The 26,874-nt window shown below is 43.1% G+C and overlaps 1 protein-coding gene across 1 annotated transcript in view; it reads right to left on the bottom strand.

Moving 5' to 3' along the window:
- Nucleotides 1–26,874, bottom strand: part of PTPRT (protein tyrosine phosphatase receptor type T) — a gene marked incomplete at its 3' end in the record, with an annotated part of 923,104 nt that overhangs the window by 768,373 nt on the left and 127,857 nt on the right. Inside the window, exon 5 of the mRNA XM_012558679.1 lies at nt 23,558–23,673. Within this exon, the coding sequence (XP_012414133.1) occupies nt 23,558–23,673 (116 nt within the window). The remainder of the gene's footprint in view (nt 1–23,557; nt 23,674–26,874) is intronic.

Genomic DNA, 26,874 nt, shown 5'->3' with positions numbered 1-26,874 from the left:
GGTATGTACCAGACCATGAGCCAGGTATGTTTGCATAAATCTCCCTTTCAAGACTCACAGCTTTGTTTGAGGTACATATTATTACTGCTCTTTTCAGAAAAAGAATTCAAATGTAAGAGAGGTTCAATAAATACGTAAAGCAAATAAGTCCCTCCTCCAGATATTCCAACTCCAAGTCAAGCACTCTTTTTACTAAGACTTTATCCTCACTGCGTGCCTTAATTTAAAAAAATCTTCTCCAGGAGTGAAACTGTGTGTTTAATTGTCTGGCTGGATTTAGGGAAACCTTGTGATTTATGAGTCTTCCCATGCGATCTTCATCACTTCCTGCACAATGTAAACAGTTTCACCACACGTGCCAACCTACTCTCATCCCTGTCACCTTCCATCGACCCCATCAGTGATATGTCAAAACTGGGAAACAGGAAGGGGTCAGAGCCATCATGATCAGCTCTCAGGTAACAAATTGGAAGGACAGACCAGGGGAAGGACAGTGGGCAGGAGGGGAAGTTACACAAGGAAACTAGGCCGCCATGGGAGGGGAGCTAACAGGGACTTTCCATGCTAGACAGGGAGATTGCAGGCGATAGTTTTCTTCTCTTTTTACTTTTTGGCATTCTCCAGACTTTTGCCTTGAGCATGTATTTTGTTTATACTTGAAAATAATAAAACCAACTTTTTTTTTTTAAAAGCCATGCCAGTATGAGAGTAGCTGTAACCCCTCTCATTCCGGACACCAGTGAAAATGACAAGAAACGCAAAGAAATGGAAGGAGAATAAAGTCATTTGGGGATGAAACTGTCATCTACCTGCCTTATAGCTTGATCCGTTTTCACAAAGGTGGTGCAAACTATATTGTACCAAACTTTAAGAACCTGTTGTTGCTGTTCTCAGGTGCCATCGAGTTGATTTTGACTCATAGTGACTCCATGTGACAGAGCAGAACTGCTCCATAGGGTCTTCTAGGCTGTGATCTTTACAAAGCAGATCTCCAGGTCTTTCTACCACAGAGCCGCTGGGTGGGTTTGAACTGCCAAACTTTCAGTTAGCAGCTGAGCACTTAATTGTTGTGCCACCAGGACTCCTTTCTGAGAACCTACCAGACACCAATTCCCATTCCCAAAAGAGGAGTGGAAGGAAGAAGGAGAGGAAATCCCCCAAACACCAGGAATATGTCCTGATATGCAGAACAGAAGGCTGGAGGTGGGGGTGAACCTCAGAAAAGATGGGGTCTCCAAAAGGAGTCCATTTTTCCCACTGCTGAGCTAGGCACTCCAGGGCCACCATGGTGGACCCAGAGGAGTGAGTGACAAGGCTTTGGGTGGATATTTTCTAATCTGATTTATTCTAACATCATAAGCACTTTTGTCATTTTCTCTTTTTAAAGCTAGTAGCAAGTAAGCATTATTATGTGCTAAGTGTTTTATATGCTTTCTCGTTTATTCTTCTCCAAAATCCATAAGGTAAGCACACTTATCACCACATATGAGGAAGGTCCCTGCATGGCGCAAACAGTTTCACTCAACTACCAGTGTAGAGGCTGGCAGTTCGAACCCACCCAGCATCACTGTGCAAGAAGGTCCTGTTGACCTGCTTCCATAAACATTATAGCTAAGAAAACCCTAAGGAGCAGCTCTACTCTGTAACACAGGGGTCACCATGAGTCAAAATCGACTCAATGGCAATAAGATAATATAGGAAGAAGCTGAAGCTCAGAGAATTGAATTGCCTGCCCAAGGTTGCATAGCTTGAAAGTGGCAGAGCTGGGATTTGACTGCAGGTCATCCACAGCTAGTCCTTATAATGCCAGGCATGTTACTCTGATACGGGGTTAACTACTCTCCCACCACTCACCTCCTCACACACTCTCATCCCCAAATATGGGAGGGTGGGGACAGGAGGTATGACCAGGATCAACCTACCTGCTGCCAGTTTATTAGCTGTAGACGAAAAAGTGAAGTGAAGGGTTGAGGACAGGATGCTGTATAGTGAGAGGGGGAGAAAAGCAAAAACGCACATGGTCTGACCAAACACACAGCCCACAAGACACAGGGCTTTTCCTCAGACATCCAATGCTTTGAATGGCCAAGAAATTAGGGGGGTAAAAAGGGAGAGATTGAGACAACGTGCACATGGGGGCTCTACAAAGCACGAGCTAAGTGGTGAGTGGATAAGGCAAAACACTGAGAAAGGAAGTAAACCTTGAGGAGTCAAGGGGTGGACTGTAGGAAACAAGCAATGCCATTTGCAGAATTCAAAATGACATTAGAAGTAAAGAGCAGAACAAGCTCTTTACTTCCAATAAAGAAAGACAGGCTTGAAAAAGTAACCCTGATAGTAAAGAAAGCAAAGATGAAAGGAATTGGAGAGAGACACACTGATAAAGTAAATGGACAACAGAGCACTAACTACCATATAGATAATTCGTGCTCCTGAGAAAGAAAGCTGAAGAAATACAACACATATCCTACTCTAACAGTATGTTAGTTTACCTTCCTGAAGTGAGGAGCCTTGGTGGAGCAGTGGTTAAGAGCTTGGGTGCTAACCAAAAGGTTGGTAATTTGAATCTACCAGCTGCTCCTTGGAAACCCTATGGGGCAGTTCTACTCTGTTCTATAGGATCGCTATGAGTCAGAATTGACTCGACAGCAATAGGTTTTCCTGAAATGACGACCTGAATCTGTAGACTGAAATGGCCCACCATCTACTTGATAAAATGTATGAAAAGCAAAATAACCGAGATACACATTGACAAAAATACTGAATCGTAAGGAGAGAAGTAAATAAAAATCAAGGCAGAAAGACTAGATAATATACCCCTTACAAAAAAAAATTAAGCCCATTTGGTATAAAACTTCTCATCTGCAATAAAGATTGTTTCCAAATCCAAAGCAACCTCTTTTGTGTATGGCTGGTGTACCAGTGTTCATAGGCTACAGTTCTCTAGATGCTTGTAAGAGGACAGGAGTGGAGCTAGGGGAGGACAGGATAGGGACTGATAACAAAACAAATGAAGGCAAATGGCCATGTTATCCAACCTTGGGCAGGGGATTTCATTTCTCTGAGCTTCACTTTCTTTACACATATATACATAGCATTTAATAATAGTGCCTACCATAAGAAGACCACAGCCTTCAATGTGGATTACACCTCAACATAAAGAAAACAAAAATCCTCACAACTGGACCAATAAGCCACATCACGATAAGTGGAGAAAAGACTGAAGTCGTCAAGGATTTCATTTTACTTGGATCCGCAATCAACAGCCATGGAAGCAGTAGTCAAGAACTCAAACGACGCATTGCATTGGGCAAATCTGCTGCAAAAGAGCTCTTTAAAGTGTTGAAAAGCAAAGACGTCACCTTGAAGACTAAGGTGCAGCTGACCCAAGCCATGATGTTTTCAATTGTCTCATGTGCACGCAAAAGCTGGATGATGGAATAAGGAAGAACGAAGAAGAACTGACACCTTTGAATTGTGGTGTTGGCGAAGAATATTGAATATACCATGGACTGCCAAAAGAATGAACAAATCCGTCTCGGAAGAAGTACAACCAGAATGCTTCTCAGAAGCAAGGATGTCAAGATTACATCTCACATACTTTGGACATGTTATCAGGAGGGATCAGTCACTAGAGAAGGACATCATGCTTGGTAAAGTAGAGGGTCAGTGAAAAAGAGGAAGACCCTCACCAACATGAATTGACACAGTGACTGCAACAAGGCGCTCAAGCATGACAAAGATCGCGAGGATGGTGCAGGACTGGGCAGTGTTTCGTTCTGTTGTACATAGAGTTGCTATGAGTTGAAGCCGACTCAACGGCACCTAACAATCACCACCACCATATGGAGTTACTATGAGAAATAAATAAGGCCTGTAAAACACTTAGCACATGATGAAATATTCATGTTAGCAGAGTTCTTCAAATTAGCCATAAACAGTGTGGTTGGCAAAATAATGCCCCCAAATATATCTACATCCTAATCCCTGGAACCTGTGACTATATTGCCTTACATGACAAAAGGCACTTGGCAGATGTGATTAAGTGAAGGATCTTGAAACGGGAAGATTAGCTGTCCTTATAAATGAGAGAAGAGGCAAGAAAGTAAGACAGAAAGATATGTGACAAAACAGAGGTCAAAATGATACAATTGTTGCTTGAGGATAGAGGAATGGACTGCAAGCCAAGGAATTCAGACAGCCTCGAGAAGCTGGAAAAAGGAAAGGGAATGGATTCTCCCCCACACCTCTAGGAGGAATGCAACCCATCTATCCCACACTAGCCCAGTGAGATCCATTTCTGACTTATGACCTCCAGAACTGTAAGATAATGAATCTGTGTTGTTTTAAGCCACCAAGTTTGTGGTAGTTTGTTACAGCAGCTATAAGAAACTAATACAAGAAATAAAGGGCCGATTAAGTGCAAAATGTGCATTTCTCACATTTACTTTAAATTTTATTTAGATGTTTCCTCCAGTATTATTTACTTTTCTTTGTAATGGTGTCAAATTCTGGCAGAACAAGAGGGGATTACCGTATTTTTCCACAGATAACGTGCCCACGTAAATAATGCACCCACACGTGTAATACACATAGTGTACCTAGGAAAATAATGCACAAGGGGGTTGCATGGTTGACCAAAAATGTATAACTTGTGTATTATTTCCATAAAAATATAGTAAGTGCATCTCCCTGAACGATTTCCATTTTTCTGTATCGCTCCTGAACCAACAAACTTTCTCTCATCAAAGGACTTATAAAATCTCTGGAAAACGTGCCTTTTGATAATTACACTTGTCATACTGGGAGCAAGCAATAGCAGAATAGGGATGAGCAGGAGGGCTGAGAGCCATGGTAGGAAACAGCACTGTGATGCACCATGGACAAGGAGAAATGAAGGTCAAGTTCAAGAGAGGAGCCCAGACAAGATTAGCCCATGAGTATGACTCACCAAGACAAAGCAAGCAAGGAAGGGAAGACAGGTGCTGGAGGTCCAGGATGGTGAGCAGAAGCCCAGCTGTCCAGAAACAGAGATCAGGAGGGATACTAGAAAATCAAAGAGCAAATGCTCAGATGGTGAGAGGCTCAGAGTCTTAACGCCATGGCAACACGGAGAAGGAATTTCAGCAAAGTGAATGTGTAAGAAGCACAGGTCCTAGCCACTATTTCAGCCCCATACAGAGACAGAAGAGGAAATGCAAAGGGAGAAGACAAGTCAAGGTGTGGTGGCGATTTGGTGGAGCAGGAAAAGGCTACTGAAAACCAGGCCCATAGGTTTGAGTGGGCACAGGGAGGAGTAGATCAGTGAACAGTGAGTAGTCTAAAGCACATCACAACCCAGAGACATGGTGGGAGAGTGAGGCTTCCCAGCCGAGAACTGTGTATGTGAATGCTGCAGGGAGAGTGAAGGAAAGTCAAAAGGCCAAGGAAGAGCCTGAGAGAAGCATGCCATGGATGGATACATATGAAGGCCTGGGAAAGATCATCTCAGTGAAGGTCCTACCGCTACAGCAATCTTGTTACTACTTTGGCTTGTTGGAAATTTTCTTCGGGATCCTGCAGTATTTTTTTGAAATAAGTATATCCTTCCTCTGAAATCTCAGGACACACTTCCTTTTGTCTTGTAGCATGTCTTTCTCAAGTGGAATTATCTTCTACTGAGTCTGATTCTATGAACCAATTGAATCAATTTCCCAGCAGGCACTGATAGATGGTGTCTTAAGTTGGGCTCTTTAGAAGCAGAATCAGAACGGTGATTTCTTGAGTGCTCTCAGGAAAAAGGGGGTAAAGAGGAGGGTAAGAAGGGGAGCTAAGCAAGAATGTAGACTAACCAGAGGCCAGCTTTGGCCAATTCAGTGGGGAGCTTTGGAGCATGAATTGTACCACAGAGCTGATCCTACCTTGAGGCGAGAGGCTTCCCTTTTGTGCTCTGTTAGTAAGTCACTGGTCATATCCTGCAAGAGGCTGGGGAGAGCTGCTCCCATCTGGTGGAGGGTAGTATTCTAGAGAAGGTGGGGGGCGGGGTAGAGCCTTTAGCTACCAATGCTCACAGGCGGTGGGTTTAGAGGTACTAGCTTATACAGGGGATCTGTCAGGGGCGCCAATAGCATCCATTCTACCCAGGAACTTTCCAGTTTCTGCTTACTCCTTTGTTGTTAGGTGCCATCAAGTTGGCCTCCAACTCAAGGCAACCACATGCACAATGGAACGAAACACTACCTGGTCCTACACCATCCTGATGATCGGTTGCAGAATCGACCCTGGTCCTTTGTCATCCCCATGACCAGTTCCGGATCAGACCATTGTGATCCATAGGGCTTCCATTGGCTGTTTTTTGGACTAGATCGCCAGGCCAATCTTTCTAGTCTATTTCAGTCTGGAAGCTCTGCTGAAACCTGTTCAGCATTATAGCAGCATGCATGCTACCCCTGGGAGATAGGTGGTGGTTGCGTATGAGCTACAGTGGCTGGGAACTGAACACGCGTTTCTCACATGGAAGGTGAGAATGCTTTTGAACCACCACTGCTACTCCTATAGCATATTATGCACGGGGTCTCCTGAAATCCAATGAGCTACTGCCAAGATCACTAAATTCCTGCTTTGAAATTTGCTGGAAGTCTGTTACTGAGTCTATGGAAAAGAAAAAAAAAGAAAGAAACAATGGGGCTGGGAACCGACCTCTTTAGAACACTAGCCACATCAGTAAGCTCTGGCTTCCCTGCACTTAGGCACTGTTTTCCATGGAAAGTCAATAGGCCTCCCATGAATAAAGAGTTTCATAACTGAGTTTGATAAATATTTTGTTCAACTTAATGAGATTTGTTTAAGTTTTTAAGTTAAAGTCACATTAACTGTCATTTTTTTAGTGCTTAGTCTGTGCAAGACACTGTGCTAACTGGCTTACATGATTAACAATAAAACCAAACCCATTGCTGTCGATTCCGACTCATAGCAACCCTATAGAACAGAGTAGAACTGCCCCATAGAGTTTCCAAGGAGCACCTGGTGGATTCGAAGTGCTGACCTTTATGACTAGCAGCTATAGCACTTAACCACTACGCCACCAGGGTTTCCTGGCTTAAGTGACAGAGTTCATTTAATCCTCTTAAAAATGCTAGAAGAGTGCCTCTCCAAGGGTCTTTCCTGGACCAGCAGCATTAGAATCACTGGGAAGTTCTTAAAAATGAAAATAAAGAGAATTCCAGGGCTGATATCCATTTGTGGATGTTGTTTATTGGGGTTGGTAGTTTGAGGTTTTTTTTTTAACTCCCTTCCCTGACTCTAAGCAAGCCCTGGTGGCACAGCGGTTAAAGCGTTCAGCTGCCAACCAAAAGGTTGCCAGTTCAAACCCACCAACCACTCCATGGGAGAAAGATGTGGCAGTCTGCTTCCGTAAAGATTTACAGCCTCGGAAACCCTATGGGGCAGTTCTACTCTGTCCTACACGGTTGCTATGAGTGAGAGTTGACTTGACGGCAATGGGTTTGTTTCCCTATTCCATTACTAATCATAACGGAAATGTACTTATTAGTTTAGAAAACAAAAAATTAGAGTATGGGGAGTGCAGAAGGTATAACTTCTGCCCAGAGGAATTTACAGTCTGAGTTAAGATTTCAACAAAACAGCTAAAGGGTAAAACATAATCATAAAGTATTGAAATCGTACATTTCATGGAGGAAAACAGGGCTGGTGTGGAAAAAGCAATGCTCTTAGAATAATCTAGAACAGTAGTCCTCAGAGTGTGGTCCCTGGACCAGCAGCATAGGCATCACATGTGAACTTGCTAGAAATGCAAATTTTCAGGTCCCACCCCCATCAGAATCTCTGGGAGTGGGACCCAGCCATCTGCTGTAACAAGCCCTCCAGGTGATTCTGATGCATAATAAAGTCTGAGATTGGTCCTATTAGTATCTCTACTTAACACATGTGGACACTGAGGCCGAGAAAGTTTAACTAATATGTCTTAGGTACTTCTCAAACTAATATGCATACAAATCACCCAGGGGTCTTATTAAAATACCAATTCTGATTCAGTCTGTCTGGGGTGGGGCCTGAGATTCTGCATTTCTAACAAGCTCCCAGGTGATGCTGATGGTCCACAAACTGCCTTATTGGACTTTGCTGAGTGGCTGAGTTAGGACTTAGACCCAGGTGATCTGATTCCAGAGACTGAGGCCTTGATCACATTCCCCATCTGCCACCCAGTATGACAGCACAGTTACAGCATGATTCTGGGGAGGGTAGAGTATGCAGCTCTGTAAGCTTATTCTCTTTGTTCAAAGAACATCAAACACCATCTTGCAGAAAACCACTGCTCTGTAGAAAACGGTTTGGGAAGCCCACATACCTACCTTTCTAGAAGCTTTGGAGTGGGAGGTCTAAGTCAGAAACATGTATGAAGAAAGAAGAAATTGTCCTACCGTCTTCTTGCATGACAGGCTCTCTGAATACACCATTGTTTTTATTGTGCCGTCAAGTTGATTCCAACTCAAAGCCACCCTACAGGACAGAGTAGAACTGCCCCGTGGGGTCTTCTAAGACGTAATCTTCACAAGAGGAACCCTAGTCGCGCAGTGGTTCAGAGCTCAGATGCTAACCAAAAGGTCTGTGGTTCGAACCCACCAGTAGCACTGTTGGAGAAAGATGTGGCATTCTGCTTCTGTAAAGATTACAGCCTTGGAAACCCTATGGGGCAGTTCTACTCTGTCCTATAGGATTGGTATGAGTTAGAATCGACTCTAAGGCAATGGGTAATCTTTACAGGAGCAGATTGCCAGGTCTTTGCTCCTGCGGAGCAGCTGGGTGGGTTTGGACTGTTGACCATTCAGTTAGCAGCCAAGCGCTTAACCATTACGTCCCCAGGGGTCTTTAAATATACTATTAGGATATGACACATCCAATATGCCATTAAGCTGGGCTGAGATTACTTAACCCAGCTCCATCTGTCTAAACCAGTGGTTAAACTTGAGCATGCATGAGAATCAACTGGAGGGTCATTCAACAGTTCTGGCGGGGTGGGTGGTCCTGATAATTTGCATTTCTAGCAAGTTCCCAGGTGATGCTGATGCTGCAGATGGAGCCAAGGGGAGAGTTCTCAAAGATTGGAGTTTAAATGATGTCTTTCATTCCTCAATTCAGAACAAACCAAACCAAAACCAAACTTGTTGCTGTCAAGTAGATTCTGACTCATGCTGACTCCATGTGTTATAGGGTAGAACTGAGCTCCACAGGGTTTTCTTGGCTGTCATCTTTACAGAAGCATATTGCCAGGACTTCCTTCCATGGCACTGCTGGGTGGGTTTCAACTGCCAACCTTTCAGTTAGGAGCCGAGAGCAAACCATTTGTGCTACCTAGGGACCTAATTAAAAACAAGGGACTAATAATACCAGCGGAGTCCCTGGGTGGTGCAAACGGTTAAATGCTCAACTACTAGTCGAAAGGTTGGCAGTTCGAGTCCACCTAGAGGTGCCTCGGCAGACAGGTCTGGAAATCTTCCAAAAGGCTACAGCCTTGAAAACCCTATGGAGCAAATCTACTCTGCACACATGGGATCACCATGAGTCGGAATTGAGGGCAACTAATAACAACAATAAATACCACGCATGAAAACACAGGCATGGAAAACTTTCTTAAATCCAGGCCCACTGCCTCAGGTTGGGCAATCTGGATACTGTACCGAGGATGCTTAGTCCAGGGGCAAGGGGTATGGTACCCAAACCCAACCTATGCAATATTGACAAAGCCAGAGTCCTGACAATGAGCTGATTGAGTCTACCTGGAGGAAGGTTACCTTGTATTCTGTGTCCAAAGGCTCTGTCTCCTTGCCAAGGCTTGTGCCCATAGAGTTACACCTGCCCAGAAGGTGAATTTTTTCCCAGTTCATCCATCTAGGTAGGAAGTGTGTACCAAGTTTCACAAAGGCATTTGATAACCTCATCAGTGGCCATGCTTTATCCATTTTTATACCCATGTCTCTCTCATCACTGCAACAATTCCAGAACCTTTGAAATGTCTTCTTTTTTTTTTTTCTTTCCCCCTTTTCATCTTCTTGCCTCTCTCTTTTTAAAACAAACAACTCAAACTCCACCTTCCCTCAACTTGCTTTGTTTTATGTGGAGTAAGTCTGCTTGGTTTGAGAGCAAACACTCCTTGGAAGAGAAGGGGCTGTGAATAGTTACACTTGAGCATCTCTGTCCCTAGCATACGTGCATCCTTCCACCCCCAGGCAGCACCTCTCTATCTCCAGGAATCACCCTGAGAGGAAACCAGGAACATACCTGATGTCACAGAGTTGGCTGTTTCCATACCCCATGATTATCTATCAAAGTATCTATAATGGCCTCGCCATTTTGTAATTTTCCATCCTCTCTGCTGCTGTGTCAAGACATTATTCTTTCCCAAAGAGATAAGACACAGCCTGTAGGCCAGCTTGCAATTGATTTCTGATTGGCAGAAGGGGAAACATGTCTGTCTTTAATAAAAGGAAACAGTTTCTGACTTCACTCAACAGACATTATACCCAGCTTAATACAGGGTCTAGGAGGCCTTCTTTGCGCTAGCTTGAGCTTCTGGCATTTTAAAAATAAAAGAAAGTAAAGTCAGATCCAGTGTTTCCAGATGAAAATTATTCTGATTGCTCCAGTAATCTCCTGGCCAGAAAATATTTGGGTGAAATTCCCACAATTCATTCTTAATGCATATTCTTTTTACTTCTAGTCCTACTACTTCCATGAGATAACATTTGGAAACTTGCTAACAGCTTGCCCATTGATTCTCTTAAGGCTACATTTGTACGTTTTTGGCAGTCTCTAAAGAATAGCTTTTGATTATTCTTTATTAAAAGTTAAAAGAAATCAAAGCAGACATAAATCACGTTTGATTAGCTGTGCTGAAGTTCTCCCCAGGCCTACTCTACACAGGGCTGACTACTCATTTGGGGTTGACTTCTGGGTTCAGAGTTCCTACAGAGAGCCAGGAGGGTCCTGGCTTAAGCCTCACAGCATGCTGTAAGTCCAGGGCAGAGAGGATGAGCAGGCGGTGAAGGGCCTCCATATTTGGCATGATTGTCCTCCTTCGACTATTTCTGTGTCACCTTTCAGAATTCCATTCAAATTCCACTTCCTCTGAGGTCACTTCTCTGATACTTATAAACCTCCTTTCTCCCCCTACTCTATACTAACCAGGCCCCTGTACACCCTTGCAACCTTGTCATCCACTGTTGTTAGCTGTCATGGAATTGGTTCCCAGCTCATGGTGGCCCCGAGTACAATAAAATGATGCCCAATCCTGTGCAATCTCCATGATCGGTTGTGGATCAGACTATTGTGATCCACAGGGTTTTCACTGGCTGATTTTTGGAAGTCGATCCCCAGGTCTTTGTTCCTAGTCTTAGTCTGAAAGCTCCACCAAAACCTGTTCTGCATGGTAGTAACACCCAAGCCTCCACTGACAGACGGGTGCAGGCCGTGACTGAGGCATATTGGCCAGGAATAGAACCCATGTCTCCCACATGGAAGATGAAAATTCTACCACTGAACCACCAATGTCCTCAGATACGACTTAGAAATCACAAAATTCATCTGCTTTTAAATTTAGAATTCAATGGTTTTTGTTCTATTTACAGAATTGTGCCACCATCACCCCAGTCTAATTTTAGAACATTTCCATCCACTTAAAAAAGAGACCTTGTGCCCATTTCCAGTTACTCCCCATTTCCCTGTCCCCCACTCAGCCTTGGACAACCACTAATGTACTTTCTCCATAGATTTTCCTTTTCTGGACATTTCATATAAATAAAATCACACAATATGTGGTCTTCTGTGCTTCACTTCTTTCACTTAGAATGTTTCTGAGATTTATCCATGTTACAGTACCTATCAGTACTTCTTTCCTTCTTATTGCTAAATAGTAGTCTATTGTGTGGACATATCACCTTTTGTTTATCCATTTATCAGCTGGTGGACATTTGGGTTGACGAAACCCCAATCTTTTAAAAAGCCTGCCAATAAATCTGCCCAAACCTTTGCCCCAAAGGGAGACATTATCTTTACTCTACTGGTCAGGACACAAAACGGTCCTCTGCCCCAGAGCAAGACACTCTCTCTCTTCTAATGCTGTTGCAAGTATCCTGGGAAAGATAGTTCTGAATGAAGCTCTCAGTGCCCCTTGCTCAAAAGACATGCAGACACACAGACTTCCATGGAGAATCATCTCCCAAAGCATCTTGTGGTTTTTCTCCCATCTCTCTCACAAAACCTTCTCAGCCTCATTTGGAGGCTCCACCTTCATCTCTCTCTCGAAGGTGCGTGTAAGTGGGATTTTTGTTTCTCACTCTGCACAGCCATCCTTGGTGCTCTCACTCACTCCCCAGGCTGTAGCTACCACCCCTATGTGGGGGCAGCAAGACTTTCAAGAAGAAAGGAACAGTCAGTACCATCAAAGGCTGAAAGAAAAGTCAAGTACAGCTGTCCCTCGGGATCTGTCAGGAATCGTTTCCAGGACCCCTCCCCCATACCAAAATCTGTGGATGCTCAATTCCCTTATATAAAATGATGTAGTATTTACATCTAACCTATGCACATCTTCCTGTATACTACAAATCATCTCTTGATTACTTATAATACTTAATATGATATAAATGCTAAGTAAATAGTTGTTACAGAGTACTGTATTATTTAGGGAATAATGACAAGACACGAGGCAAACAATGCTCAAACAACAAGTGTCGGAGGGAGATGAGAATCTGTGAAATGGCGGGAGGCTACAGCAGGGTGTGCCTACACATTGCTTCATTCGTGTGGATTCAGTGTATTGCCCAGTGTACAGCAAATTCTGGTTTTGTTTTTTAGAACTTTTTTTGTACCCCTTAATATTTTCGATTCGTGGTTGGTTGAATCCACGGATGTGGAACTCGAGGATACTGAGGGTCAACTGTAGAAGGTTTTAGCAACAATGGAAGCACTGATAACCTTCACAAGGGCCACTTCTGGGAAGAGGTAGGAGTTGAAGAAAGCCGCGTTCTGAGTGTCAATATCACATTTAAGAAGTGTGGCCACGAAGGGGAGAGGAGACGTAGGAAAACAACCAAAAGAGGACGTGGGGTTAAACGTGTTTCTAGTTCATTGTTTGTGTTTCGAGATTTGAGAAATCCAAATTATTTAAGTATCTAGTACAGTGACCAGCAAATTAGAGGTGTGTATGGTTAAGCTGTTAATCAAAAAGTTGGTGACTGGAACCCACCCAGCAGCTCCACAGGAGAAAGACCTGGCCATCTGCTCCCATAAAGATTACAGCCTAGAGAACCCTATGGGGCAGTTATACCCTGTCATATGGGGTCACTATGTGTCAAAATTGACTCAGCAGCATCCAACAACAACAATAAATATGTCTTAAATAAACGAACTTGTTTTTTTAATAGGAAGCCATCTGTACAGAATGGGGCAGTGGTTGTTTAGTGGTAGCATTCTTGTCTTCCATGTGGGAGATCTGGGTTCAATTCCCAGCCAATACAATAAACCTCATAAACAGCTACCACCTGTCTGTCAGTGGAGGCTTATATGATTCTGAATAGGTTTCTGCAGAGCTTCTAGACTATGATAGACTAGGAAGAAAGACCTGGTGATCTACTTCTGAAAATAAGCCAATGAAAACTCCATAGATCATAACAGTCCAATCTGACTGATCATGGGGACCATGCAGGACTAGGCAACATTTCATTCCATCGTGCATGGGATTGCTATGAATCAGGGGCTGACTCAACTGCAGTCAACACCATCATCAGCATAGAAGGAAGGGATGGAATAGTGACACAAGGTGACAGGCTTTGAGGTAAACATATAAGGATGAGCCCAAGGACTTAAGAATTGGTCTCCAATGACACAGACCTATGCTCAAATCCTGCCTCCATTGCTCACTAGCTATGAGACTCTGAGAACATCATTTACCTCTCAAGTAGGGACAGACTACCCAACAAGCAAGGTACGCACAGGCTTAATTGTGCTTATTTACTACTCTGTAGTGCACCATTTCACCTATTTTTCACCACATCAGAGATTAAGTATATCTAGGGTGGAAATGCAAATTCTCAGGAGATGGTCCAACCAAAAATAACCCACTCAAAGCCCTGATAATAACATCTACCTGAAAGACTGGTTATGAGCATTAACTACACATGTGTAACCACTCAATAAATGTCGACTGTTATGAGTATTATCCTTAATTTAGCATCATCATTGTTGTTGTGGTGAGACCACACAGGTTTTCAAAAGAAATTCCCTTGTGGAGAGAACGTCAGGTTCAAGTGCAGGCAAGCCGGAGGAGGAGCTGGTTCCCAGAATGCCCACAAGCCTGGGAGCCATAGGCAGCCCTGTGGGAGCGAGGAAACAGGTTTACTGGAAGAATCAGCTGCAGCGAGGAATGACGGTGCTTCCTTATCTCCTCAGGCCTGGTATGGCTGCTGCCGAGCTGATGGGCTCACAGGGAAGGAGCCTCTTGCTGCCAGATTTGAGTCTGTTCCCTGCCAAATGGATGTGACTTGTGTAGACACATACATTGCCCCTACTGAGATCCGTGCAGAATGTTTGGATGTGTGGTTGCATTTCTGAGACTCTTCAAACGTGATTTGTTGTACAAACCCCAGTGGAGCAAATCCTTGACAGTGAGACCTGGAAGTTGGCTCCATGATGGGGCTGGCAGGGTCTGCTCTGGAGTCACTGTCAAGTGCAAATATGGCTCTCCGTGGGTCATGGTCTTTCATAAAGACCTGGCGACACCCGCAAAATATTTCTAAACACCCTTTGGGATGAGCAAAATCTGAGTTGGTGATGGGGTGTAGGGAAGTCTACCCGAATCTTCACTGTGGGGCCAGTGCTGCAGCTTCCACTGGAATTATCCACCCAACCCCAACCCAGGTTCCTACCATGCTTAGAATATTCTGTATGTAGGAAAACATGACCATTTTTCTATTTTTTAATAGCATCTTTTTCTGTTTATATAAGTTACTTATATTCATTTTAGAGTTTTGGATGAAGCAGAAAAAAACAGAGACAAAATAAAAACCATGAATTAATCTATCACCAAGTGCAACTATTAAGTGTCTTGATATATGCTTTATAGTGTTGTGTGTGTTCGTGTGTGCATGCGTGCATATATGTATATATGAGTGTATATGTGTAGGTACGTGTATATATGCATATATGTGCATAGTGTGTATATATATACTGTGTGAATATATGTGTATAGATGTTTTTTTCATGCTTGGTAGAGTAGGCCAAAAAAAAAAAAAAACCCATTACCGTCGAGTCGATTCCAACTCAAAGTGACCCTACAGGACAGAATAGGACTGGTAGAGTAGAGAGTCAGCGAAAAATAGAAAGACCCTCAATGAGATGGACTGACACGGTGGCTGCAACAATGGGCTCAAGCATAACAACAATTGTGAGGATGGCATAGGACCGGGCAGGGTTTCGTTTTATTGTACGTTACGGTCGCCATGAGTCAAAACCGACTTGATGGCACCTAACAGTGACAACAGATGTTTTTTATAAAACTTAAACGTATTAAATATATTCATTGTTTGTAACTTACTCTTTTCACTTAAATATATGTTGTGAAAACGTCATTAAATATATTTCTATAACCTGATATTTAATGACTATATTTCAGAATATTCTTAATCAGTCCCTTTTCTTGGATATTTAGGTTGTTTCCAGGTTTTCATCGTGTTAAAAATACATCTAAACCAAGCCTGTTGCCATCAAGTAGAGTCTGACTCATAGCAACCCTACAGGGCAAGTAGAACTGCCCCATACGGTTTTCAAGGAGTGGCTGGTGGATTCTAACTGCTGACCTTTTGGTTAGCAGCCTGAGCTCTTAACCACCGCACCACCAGGGCTCCAAAATACACCTACTCCTCACTTACTATCTCATTATCTGACATTTCACATTTACGACAATAGTTAAAAATCTAGCTGACTATCTTGTGTATTAACGACTTATGTCTGGCAGTAACGAACGCTGAGGTGTGCAGTGAGAGTAACGCTGGCTGTGATGGTTACGGTAATGTGTCAGCTTGGCTGGGTCATGATTCTCAGTGGTTTGGCAGTTATGGAATGATACAACTTGGCAGTTATATAATGATGTAATTTGGCAGTTATAGAATGCTGTAATTTGATAGTTATGTAATGATGTAGTCATCTTCCATTTTGCGATCTGATGTGGTCATCCTCTACTTTTGTATAACATCAATTTTCACATAATGACCTGTTCTTTGAAACCTACCCACATCAATAAGTGAGGAGTTGGAGCCCTGGAGGCGCAGTGGTTAAGTGATCAACTGGACGGCAATGGGTTTGTTTTTTTGTTTGGGTGTACTTGCAGATAAATTTTTGTCCCTGCCTCTGGTTATTTCCTTAGGTAAATTCCCATAAGTAAAATTACTCATTGGAAAGCAATGCACATTTAAGGCTTTAGATAGCTACTGCCAATTTATCTTCCAGAAATTATGTACTCATTTACATGTTCACAGGGCTGTACTCATAGTTCAGTTCGGTTAGTATACTTTCACTTGGTTGTGACCTGAATACAGTTTTTTTTGTTTCCATTCTTAAAAGGGTTCTCCAATATTGTAGACCACTTTTCTTGCTGGGCATTCCACCCAAAATGCACACCAACTACTTGCGTGAAAAATTATGACTTTGGATTTCCCAGGCCAATGTATCACATAAGGAATAAGCAAGTTTTGAAGGTGGCCCTTCCATTCCACCATAGACCGCGGCATCAGACGCTTCACCTGGAAGAGAAATCATTCCAGGACAAGACGACTTTGTTTACAACATATTGACCTTTTATCAGCCTTTACCCCAAAGGACTAGAATTGGTCCTAGGTCCAGGTCCACACATTTCCGTGTAGATCCTGCCCATTGACACTTATGTGGAGTTTGCACAGTAATTCCATGAGAGCAAGCACCAACAAACGGAATCTTCTAAGAACCTATAAACTTTCCAGGAGGAGGAAAATGGGGATTACGAGCTGGGCCTCCTTTTTAGCTTGTTGTTGTTATTGCTAGTCACCATCGAGGCATTTTTGAAACAAAGCGACCCCATGTGACAGAGTAGAACTGCCCCATAGGGTTTTCTTGGCTGTAATCTTTACAGAGACAGACAGCCAGGTCTTTCTCCTGCAAAGCCACCGGGTTTGGGTTCGAACTGCCAATCTTTCATTTGGCAGCCAAGTGCTTAACCGGTTGTGCCACCAGGTCTCCTTAATTAATTATCTGAAACCACTTAAGGATAACCAGGTTATAGGGCCCTGCTATTCAGAAAGGAAGGAGCCCTCGTGGCACAGTGGTTAAAGCGCTTGGCTGCTAACCGAAAGGTCAGCAGTTCGAATGCACCAGTTGCTCTATGGGAGAAAGATGTGGCAGTCTTCTTCCAGAAAGATTTATAGCTTTGGAAGCCCTATGGGGCAGTTCTACTCTGTCCTATAAGGTTGCTCTGAGTCGGAATCGACTCAACGGCAGTGGGTTTGGTTTACAGAGAAAGGAAGGAAAGCATTCTCTATGGCAATCAGGTTTTATCTCAAACTGTGAGTCCACTGACTGCTCACAAACCATTGCTAGAAAGGAGGGTCGCTGACATGCCATTCTGAAAACAAAGACACTACCTTTACTGAGCACTTCCCTGACCTAAAGCTAGCTGATAAACAAGGTACCACCTCTAGTGACTTAGTGAAATTCCTCAGCCTATCTTGGAAGATCCAGCAGGAAACAGCATTGTTGAAATCTAGACCTGCCATTGGTGTCTTATGGAGAACCTTTTGGGCCCAAATGAGAACTTGTTTCCCTTGCTTTGGAAATTCTAAGGCTAAATCACTGGAGCCCTGTTATATGGCACAGAACTTTGGCATGTCTATTGGCTATGCCTCCAAATACCAGAAAAGATCCAAAGCAACGTCTCCTGCAAAATATGCCACTGCCTTGGCTGTCTCAGGGCTGTGGTGGTCTCCTATGATGGCAGGTGTCATGTCAGGCACCTCACATTGAGTAGAAAAATGTTAACCTCACTTCCAGCTACAGTGTTGCATCCAGACCTGTACTTATCTAGTCCCATAAGCAATTTCCAGAGAACACCGTGTGAGCTGTCAGCTTGCCATTATTTCCTGAAATATAGATGAGCAACAATATTTAGGGCAGTTTCCTTGAAGAAATGGTTATTGAATCCACTCACTCATCAGGTAAATTTAAAGAATCCCAGGATAGAGACAGATTAGCAGAAAGCTGGGGACCTCGGCCATGCCGTATTGCCCACCTCCTCCTCGTTCCCTCTTCATCCACCTCCCAAAGTTGTTTTTACACAGAACATCATTATGTGAAACAGGCCTGTAAAAGTCACTGGTGTGCCCTCGATAAGACCATGGCAGAGAACGCTGTTCATTACATCACATGGTGTTTTCTTTATGAGGACTCCTGGGAACAATTCCCGTCTGGCCTCTGCGCCTACAACAGTTAGAATCTTCCTGAGCAATTGGTTTGTATTTATCTCCCGGACATTGTGAATTGTGTATCTGACAAGTTTCCTTTATTCCGTTGCTGGCTCTGATGCTGAGAGCTCCAACTGTGACCCACCCCGAAGTAGCAGGTAGGGAAAATTACCTTTTTTTCCCATTATTACCAGTTCCAGTGTATTCTCTTTCTGTTATCTTGTGTTGCCTCACTTTTAATTTATGCTGTCTTGTCATGTTTTATGCTCCATTGTGAGCAACCTGAAAAACATTCTGCATAATAAGATTTGGTTTACACTGAAAAGTAGATAAACAAAACATGGAAGAGCGCCACATTGTGTGTTTCCATCTATTTCCTTCAAAACCTCAATTACATTCTGCTTCAGCAACCTTCCTCTGACAGACCCAAGGTTTAGGGCACGAACTCAAAACTGTAGCAGCAGCGGTCGGAAAATAATTGGCAAACCCAAACAAAGTTGCTGAAAATATTGTGATTCCCACCTCATTTTCTTGACCCATAATAGGCAGTGCCATTGAATTGACAAGTGCATCTTGGGGCGCCTGGGGCACTTTAATTCTAATGATAATGAAAAGAATAAATAACACTACCTAATGCTTGAGTCCTGGTGGCACAGTAGTTAAAGAGCTTGGCTGCTAATCAAAAGGTCGGCAGTTCAAATCCACCAGCCACTCCTTGGAAACACTATGAGGCAGTTCTACTCTGTCCTATAGGGTTGCTGTGAGTTGGAATTGACTCGACAGCAATGAGTTTTTGGCAATGCTTGAGTAAAGAGCCCTAGTGGCACAGTGGTTAAAGCACTCAGCTGCTAAAAGGTCAGCGGTTTGAACCCACTAGGCGCTCCAAGGGAGAAAGGTGTGGCAGTCTGCTTCCTAAAGATTTATAGCCTTGGAAACCCCAGGGGGCAGTTCTACTCTGTCCTACAGAGTCATTATGAGTCAGAATCGACTTGAGGGCAATGGTTTGGTTTTTTAGAATGCTTGAGTACACCACTTGTCAGTTTGTCCTACTGTGGTGGCTTGCACGTTGTTATGATGCTGGAAGCTATGCCACTGGTATTTCAAATATACTGGCAGGGTCACCCATGGCATACAAGTTTCAGCAGAGCTTCCAGACTAAGACAGACTAGGAAGAAAGACCTAGTGACCTACTTCAGAAAATTAGCCAATGAAAATCCTATGGAGCACAACCGAATATTGTCCAATACAGTGCTGGAAGATGAGCCCCCTAGGTTGGAAGGCACTCAGAACACACTGTGGCTGCCACAATAGACTCAAGCATACCAACGATCGTGAAGATGGCACAGGACCAGGCAACTTTTCATTCTGTTGCACTTGGGGTTGCCACAAGCCAGATCTGACTTGACAACAACCACAACGCTTGAGCAGCACATGGAAATTTACTGCACTCTCCTATGGTCTGTAGGCAGCCCCTGGAAGCAGAAGGGCAAGCATTAGTGTTATTTCCATGTCAGTGCATGGAGAAGTAGCAAGGAAGAACCGTTAGCCCCTTGATGGGCTTCCTCTGCCCAGGGATTTTCCAACTATAGGAAATGGGCTCAAATCCAAAGAGGGAAGTGACAGTATGAACTCCCATCAAAGTATGCACAGATGAATGGACATGGATTAAACCTGAAAACCAAACCCACCACTGTCGAGTCAATTCCGACTCATAGTGACCCTATGGGACAGAGTAGAACTGCCCCATATGGTTTCCAAGCAGCTGCTGGTGGATTCAAACTGCCGACCTTTTGGTTAGCAGCCTGAGCTCTTAACCACTGTGCCACCAGGGACATAATTAGCGATCAACATTAAAACTACGTCAGTCAAAAGAGATAGACGATGTAGATCTTTTGTTATATGAAATTGGACATAACTGGAGCTCACTTCATCCAAACAGTATTTCTATTTCCTCGAAGCTGAGGTGGTGTCTTTCTGGAGCTACACTGTCCAATAGGGCTTCCTGCAATGATGGAAATGTTCTCCAGCAGCACTGTCCAGCTAGATGCATGTGGCTACTGTGCACTTGAAATGGGGCTAGTGTGACTGAGCATCTGAATTTTAAATTGTATTGAATGAACTTAAATTCAAATAGTTATAGTAAATTTAACAAGGTTGCAGGCTGCAAGATCAATATGTGAAAGTTAATTATATTTCTATATACTAACAATAAGAAACCAGATATTAGAAAATTTTTAAATACCTTTCACAATAGTATCAAAAATATGAACTCTTAAGGATACATCTGAAAAAAGACGTGCAATACCTATACACTGAAAATTACAAAACATTGTTGAGTGAAATTACTGATGACCTTAGACAAATGGAGAAATATGCCATGTTCATGGGTCAAAGGACACAACATTGCTAAAATGCCAGTCTTCTAAACTGATCTATAGAGTAAATGCAATCAACTCCCATTAAAATATCAGCAGGTTTTTTTTTGTAGAAATTAACAAACACTCTAAAACTCCCATGGAAATGTAAAAGAATTGGCAAAACCACTTTGAGAAATAACAGTGATGTTGAAGGACTGACACTAACTGATTTCTAGACTTCTTATAAAGTTACAGTAATCAGTATGGTAACAATTTTAATACCAACAAATAGAGCAGTGGAACAGAATAAATGATCAAGAAATAAACCCACATATATATGTGGACAGCTGATTTTTGACAAAGGTACAAAAGCAATGCAGTGCAGAAAGAATTGTCTTTTCAGCACATGGTGCTGGATCAACTGGTATATCCATATGCAAAAATATGAACTTCTATGCATACCTCACGCCATATTAAAAAATTAACTCAAAATGGATCATGTACTTAAATGTAAAAACTGAAATTATAAAATATCTGGAAGAAACGTAAGACAAAACCTTCATAACACTGGGTTAGGCAAAGATTTCTTAGCAATAATTCCAAGGCAAGATCCATAAAAGAAAAAACATTGATATACTGGACTTCATCAAAATTTTAAACTTCTGCTTTTCAAAGAATACCCTTAAGAGAATGAAAAGACAAACCACAGATGGAGAGAAAATATTTGCAAAGCATACATCTGATAAAGGACTTGTAACCAGAATATATAAAGAACAAAACTGAACAATAAGAAAATAAACCGATTAATAAATGAACAAAACATCTGAACAAACAGTTGCCATCAAGGTGATACTGACTCATGGTGATGCCATGTTCATCAAAGTAGAAACGTGCTCCATAAATTTGTCACAATGGCTGTGACCCCTTGGAAGTAGATCACCAGGCCTTTCTACTGAGGTGCCTATGGGTGGATATGAATGGCCAAGCTTTCAGTTAGTAGCCAAGTACTTAACTTTGTGCCACCCAGGGACTCCAATACCACACACCTGTTCAAATGGCTAAAACTAAAAAGACTGACCGTATCAAGTGTTGGTGAGGATATGGGGCAACTAGAACTCTCATACACGGCTGGTGGAATGTCAAATGATACAACCATTTTGGAAAACAGTTTGGCAGATCTTTAAAAAGTTAAATATACATCTATCATACGACTCAGTCATCCCACTTCTAGATATTTACCAAAGAAAAATGAAAGCGTATATCCACACAAAGACTTGCACATGAATGTTCACAGATGCTTTTTTGGTAATAGCCCCAAACTGAAAACAACCCAAGTGAACACTGATAGGTAAACAGATAAAATGTGGTACATCCATACAATGGAATATTATTCAGGGGAAAAAAAGAAACTACTGATACACACAATAACATAGATGAATCTCAAAGGAATTACGCTGAGTGAAAGATGAGCACATACTTTGTGAATACATTTATATAAAATCTTAGAACATGCAAACTAACATTCCATCACAGAACACAGATCAGTAGTTTCACATAATCTTGACTGTGGTAATCATGTCACATGTATGCATATGTCAAAACTCGCAGAATTATAAACGTCAAACATTGTATGTCAATTATACCTCAACAAAGCTTTTTTTTTTTGATGGGCAAATTAATTTTTCCCCCTACAAAAATTTATGCATACATTGTTATGTGACCCTAGTTGCTCTCCCCATACTGTGACAGCACATTCCTCCTTTCCACCCCTGATTCCCCATGTCCATTCAACCACCTCCTAACCGTCTCTGCCTTCCCATCTCACCTCTGGACAGAAGCTGCCCATTTAGTCTCTTGTATCTACATGAGCTAAGAGGCACACCCTTCATGAGTATCGCTTTATTCAATAAAGCTATTTAAAAATAAAAAGTAGAAACAAAAATTTTTAAATAGCCGCACATGGCTAGTGACTGACACATTGAACGGCATCGCTCTAACTTCTGGGCTGCCCTAGAATTTGGTATTTCTATGTTAGCACTGATGGGACTGTGCCTAATACTTTAACAATTTATATTCTCGTCTGTGCCCTGTCCCCAGTTCCTAGCCCCTACCAAAGAGATCCTTCCTCATCTTGCTTGGGAAGAAGGGTCAATGAGAAGAAATAAGGGGAAACCAGAACCAAGCTTAAAACACTTTCCTGGTGGACTTTCCTGACAGAACTGGTCAGCTACAGAACAGGCTGGTTCGCTCATTTTCCGGGAAAGGGCGTCTCTTTGATTTTATCCCGATCCTATAGAGGGCACTACTCACCAGACTGGAAACTGCTAGACCACTGGACATCCAAGATCCTTCCAGTCAAAATTTTATGATGCCACATACCCAGAACCTAAATATTCCATTTGCCTTAGCCCTGGGAAGCTGGGTTTAAAGGACAAAGTTTGTTAGAAGAAAGTTGGCAAAGGTCATAGGTGCAAATCCTATTTCTAACACTTTTCAGTTTGTGGCCTTGGTTTCTCCACCTGTAAAATTGGAACACTGATGCCCACCTAACAGAACTGTAGCTAAGAATTAACAAGATCATGAATGCAGATCACCAGCCGAGGAGCAGAAGTGCTTAATAAACATTTCCTCCCCTTACCCACCAAGCTCTTCATCATAGCACACACTTTCCTTTTGCCAGAGGATGGGCAGGTATAAGCAGGAGGCCTCCCCAGTCCTTACCTGGAGCCAAAGTTTGTCATGCTGAGACCACTTTCCACCAGCAATGCACTGAAATGTGGCGTTCTGCCCCACGTTCACCTCGACATTTTGGAGCCGCAGAAAGTGAGGTGCTTTTCCTGAGGGAGAAACCAAAGAGCGTATAAGGACAAGATTCAGCAGCCTACACCACTTCCCTATCATGGATGGCAGCTCAGAATGGAGATTTGGGTCTGGGAAGTAGCCTGGCTCAGTGAAGAGCCAATATTTACTGATCACTTACAATAAGTCATGCACTTTTAAGAGCTCTTCATATGAGCTTTTCATATATCACTTTACTTAAACCTCACAAAACTCCAGTAGGTGGGCACTATTTCCCTTTCAGAAAACTAAGATCAGAAAATTAAGCATCTTAGAAGTTACATAGTTTGGCACAATCGGACTGCCAGAAGTACAGAAGCCAAGATAAGAATCCAGGCCTTTGGGGCCCTTAAAGTCCATTTTCTTAGCCTTTGTGTAATACTGTACTGTTCCATTAGTCCAAACATCCCTAGAATATGTCCAAATTGACTGTCGCCCTGGGGCTGGGCCTGGATGAAAGGTGGACTCACAGAACAGAGTGTTGAGAAGAAGAAAGGGGAAGCAAGCGAGTGGAGACTCATTACGGAGGAGTCTGCCCTGCGGGTGGGTTAACAGAAAGAAGAAAGCTGAAGTCAAGCATCTTTAGGCCTGAGACCTGTATGCCTGGCCTTGGTGATGATGAAGATGCTAAGGAAGACAAAGAGAAAGAGGGGAGGAAGCAGAGATGGAAGAAGATAATATTACTAGGTAACATTTATTTAGTGTTTACGATGTGATAGGTACCATGTGCAGTCTTAGTTTAAACAGTGACTAGTTTAACCCATTGAAGGTGGCAGTGGGATTATCCCTATTTTACAGCGAGTAAACTGAGGCACAGTACGGTGTTGGTGAAGAATACTGACTATACCATGGACTGCCAGAACAAACAAATCTGTCTTGGAAGAAGTACAGCCAGAATGCTTCTTAGAAGCAAGGATAGTGAGATATCATCTCATGTACTTTGGACATGTTATCAGGAGCGACCAGTCCCTGGAGAAGGACATCATGCTTGGTAAAGTAGAGGGTAAGCAAAAAAGAGGAAGCCCCTCAACAAGATGGACTGACACAGTGGCTGTGACAATGGGCTCAAACATAGCAACGATTGTGAGGATGGTGCAGTGTTTCATTCTGTTGTACATAGGGTTGCTATGAGTCGTAACCGACTCCAAGGCACCTAACGACAGCAACAATAAACTGAGGCACAGAGAAGTCAAGAAACTTACTCAAGGTCACAGAACTGTAAGTAGCAGAGCCCACATTCAATGCCAAGCGGCCTGGCTTTCGAGTCTAGATGCTTAACTCTAAGCTGTGACACCTCTCAAGTATGGGAAGGAGGTGGGACATGTACTCTGGACTGGGCATAGCAGGGGGGAAAGGGCTTTCAAATGAAATGCATGATGTCTGTGAGCACCCAACTCTAGGATTAAGCGTATGTTTTATATTGGGTAACTTGGGCATGCCTCTTTCCTTGTTGTGGAGACAGGTCCTCACCTCAGTGAGTCCTCCGGAGATGGGTGAACTAATAACCTAAGTTTAGAAGAATGAGCTTCCTCATTGAGGCTAAAAGTATCAATGATCCCTACCACCATCAACAAATCACAGATGAACTAACTGGGCATAGTCCCCAGACAGGGGCCAAGTTGACAGCTCTAAAGTGATCGAATAGATTCAATAAAGGCCTTTGAGCTGCTTTCTAGAAGGAGTCAAATGTCCAGAGATGAATAACAGCAATAAACTCTTTTATCAAAAGCTCCTACGTGGAATGCACTATACTCAATGCTTTACGTGATTTATCTAATTTAACTCCACGACGTCCCTGTAAAATAGAGTCTGTTATTTCTCTATAAGAAAACTAGAAACCAAGGTTCACAAAGTTTAGATTGATCAAAACTACACAGTGTTAGTAAGAGACAGCACCAGAATTCAGTCCCAGGTCTGTTTTAGCCCACAGCTCTGCACTTAACTACCACATTCTCTTGCTTCCTGGGCAGTAGGAAAGACGATGGCATCACCAGACAGACACCAAGCCCAGGAAACGATGTGCTGACGCTCCAGACCCTTCCTGTTGCTCCCAAATATTTGACTGCAAATGATCTCTTTCCTTGCTATTTCTCCCCACGGGCTTCATGTTTGGAACTATCTTGTCCACCAAACTCTTACCACCAGTAAAGCTCAGCAAAAGCCAAGAACCTTGGCATGATTAGGAAGACATGCTGTGAGAAAACATAGACTGCTGCTCAGGTTTTTAAACTAATGACAACAGCTCAGAGACCCCCCTCATACCACCCTGGGAACCCCAAGGCTAGAGTGGTGTCAAGGGCCCGAGGCCCAGGGAAGACCACTTCAGAGCTACTCAGAGTTGGAGATTCTCGCTTCTCGTAAACCTGATAAATGTCATGCTGCTCTGATTGTCTGAAATTGTTTCCTTTTTGCTCTCCCGTATAATTTTATAAAGTTATTTTTGGAACCATCAGTTCAAGTCAATTCTTCAAGTGAGAACAGAGTGAGCCTTGTAAGCCCATTTATGCCACAAGTTTAAAGGGGGAAGGAACATCCACCCCATGGAGAGAGTGAGAGTGGAGTCTTGGCTCCAACGTTGGAGGCTTTGTGGTGACCTCACCATGGGGGTGTAGCGATGATAACGAGTGCCCAGGGGCAGTCTCTAAGCTGTGCCCCCCTCAATTTCAGATGAGTAAATGTTGATAGAGACGACATGCAAGCAGAAAAGCCTCAACACCCCCTTGTTCGGCTGCCTCAGTCAGGCATCCTTCATATTTGTGGAATGTCATTCCGTGCCTCGTCTGGCGCCCCCTTGGACTTGTGCCCAGGGGCAAGTGCCCCCCTCTGCTCCCCCCACCCCCCTTACCAAGGAGCATTCTTCCCTTGCCCTTCAGGACACTGGGTGAATGGTTTAACCTCTGGAATAGGCATTCAGAAATGGTCGTCTCTGGATCAATGCCCCCTGCTTGCTCGGCCTTCTCTCCCTTTGCAGCAGACCTATTGCTTTGATTCTTTCATCTCCAATCTGCCTTCCTCCTTACCTTTTAGGTGGTAGAGACTTTAGCCATTTAGTGACTCCTAGTGTAAATATGGAGCCCTGGCCAGGGAAAGACTGGCCAGGGGGGATAGTTTCAGAGAACTTACATAAGAGCTACGTATCAGAGACCACAGACTGATAGTGCATGCTATCTTGCACTGTGGTTAAGAGCTCAGCTGCTAAC

This window comes from Trichechus manatus, unplaced genomic scaffold (assembly GCF_000243295.1).
Source record: "Trichechus manatus latirostris isolate Lorelei unplaced genomic scaffold, TriManLat1.0 scaffold00008, whole genome shotgun sequence".
NCBI classification, from domain to species: domain Eukaryota; kingdom Metazoa; phylum Chordata; class Mammalia; order Sirenia; family Trichechidae; genus Trichechus; species Trichechus manatus.
Note: the sequence above shows the minus strand (reverse complement) of the source record. Positions and strands in the feature narration are given on the sequence as shown.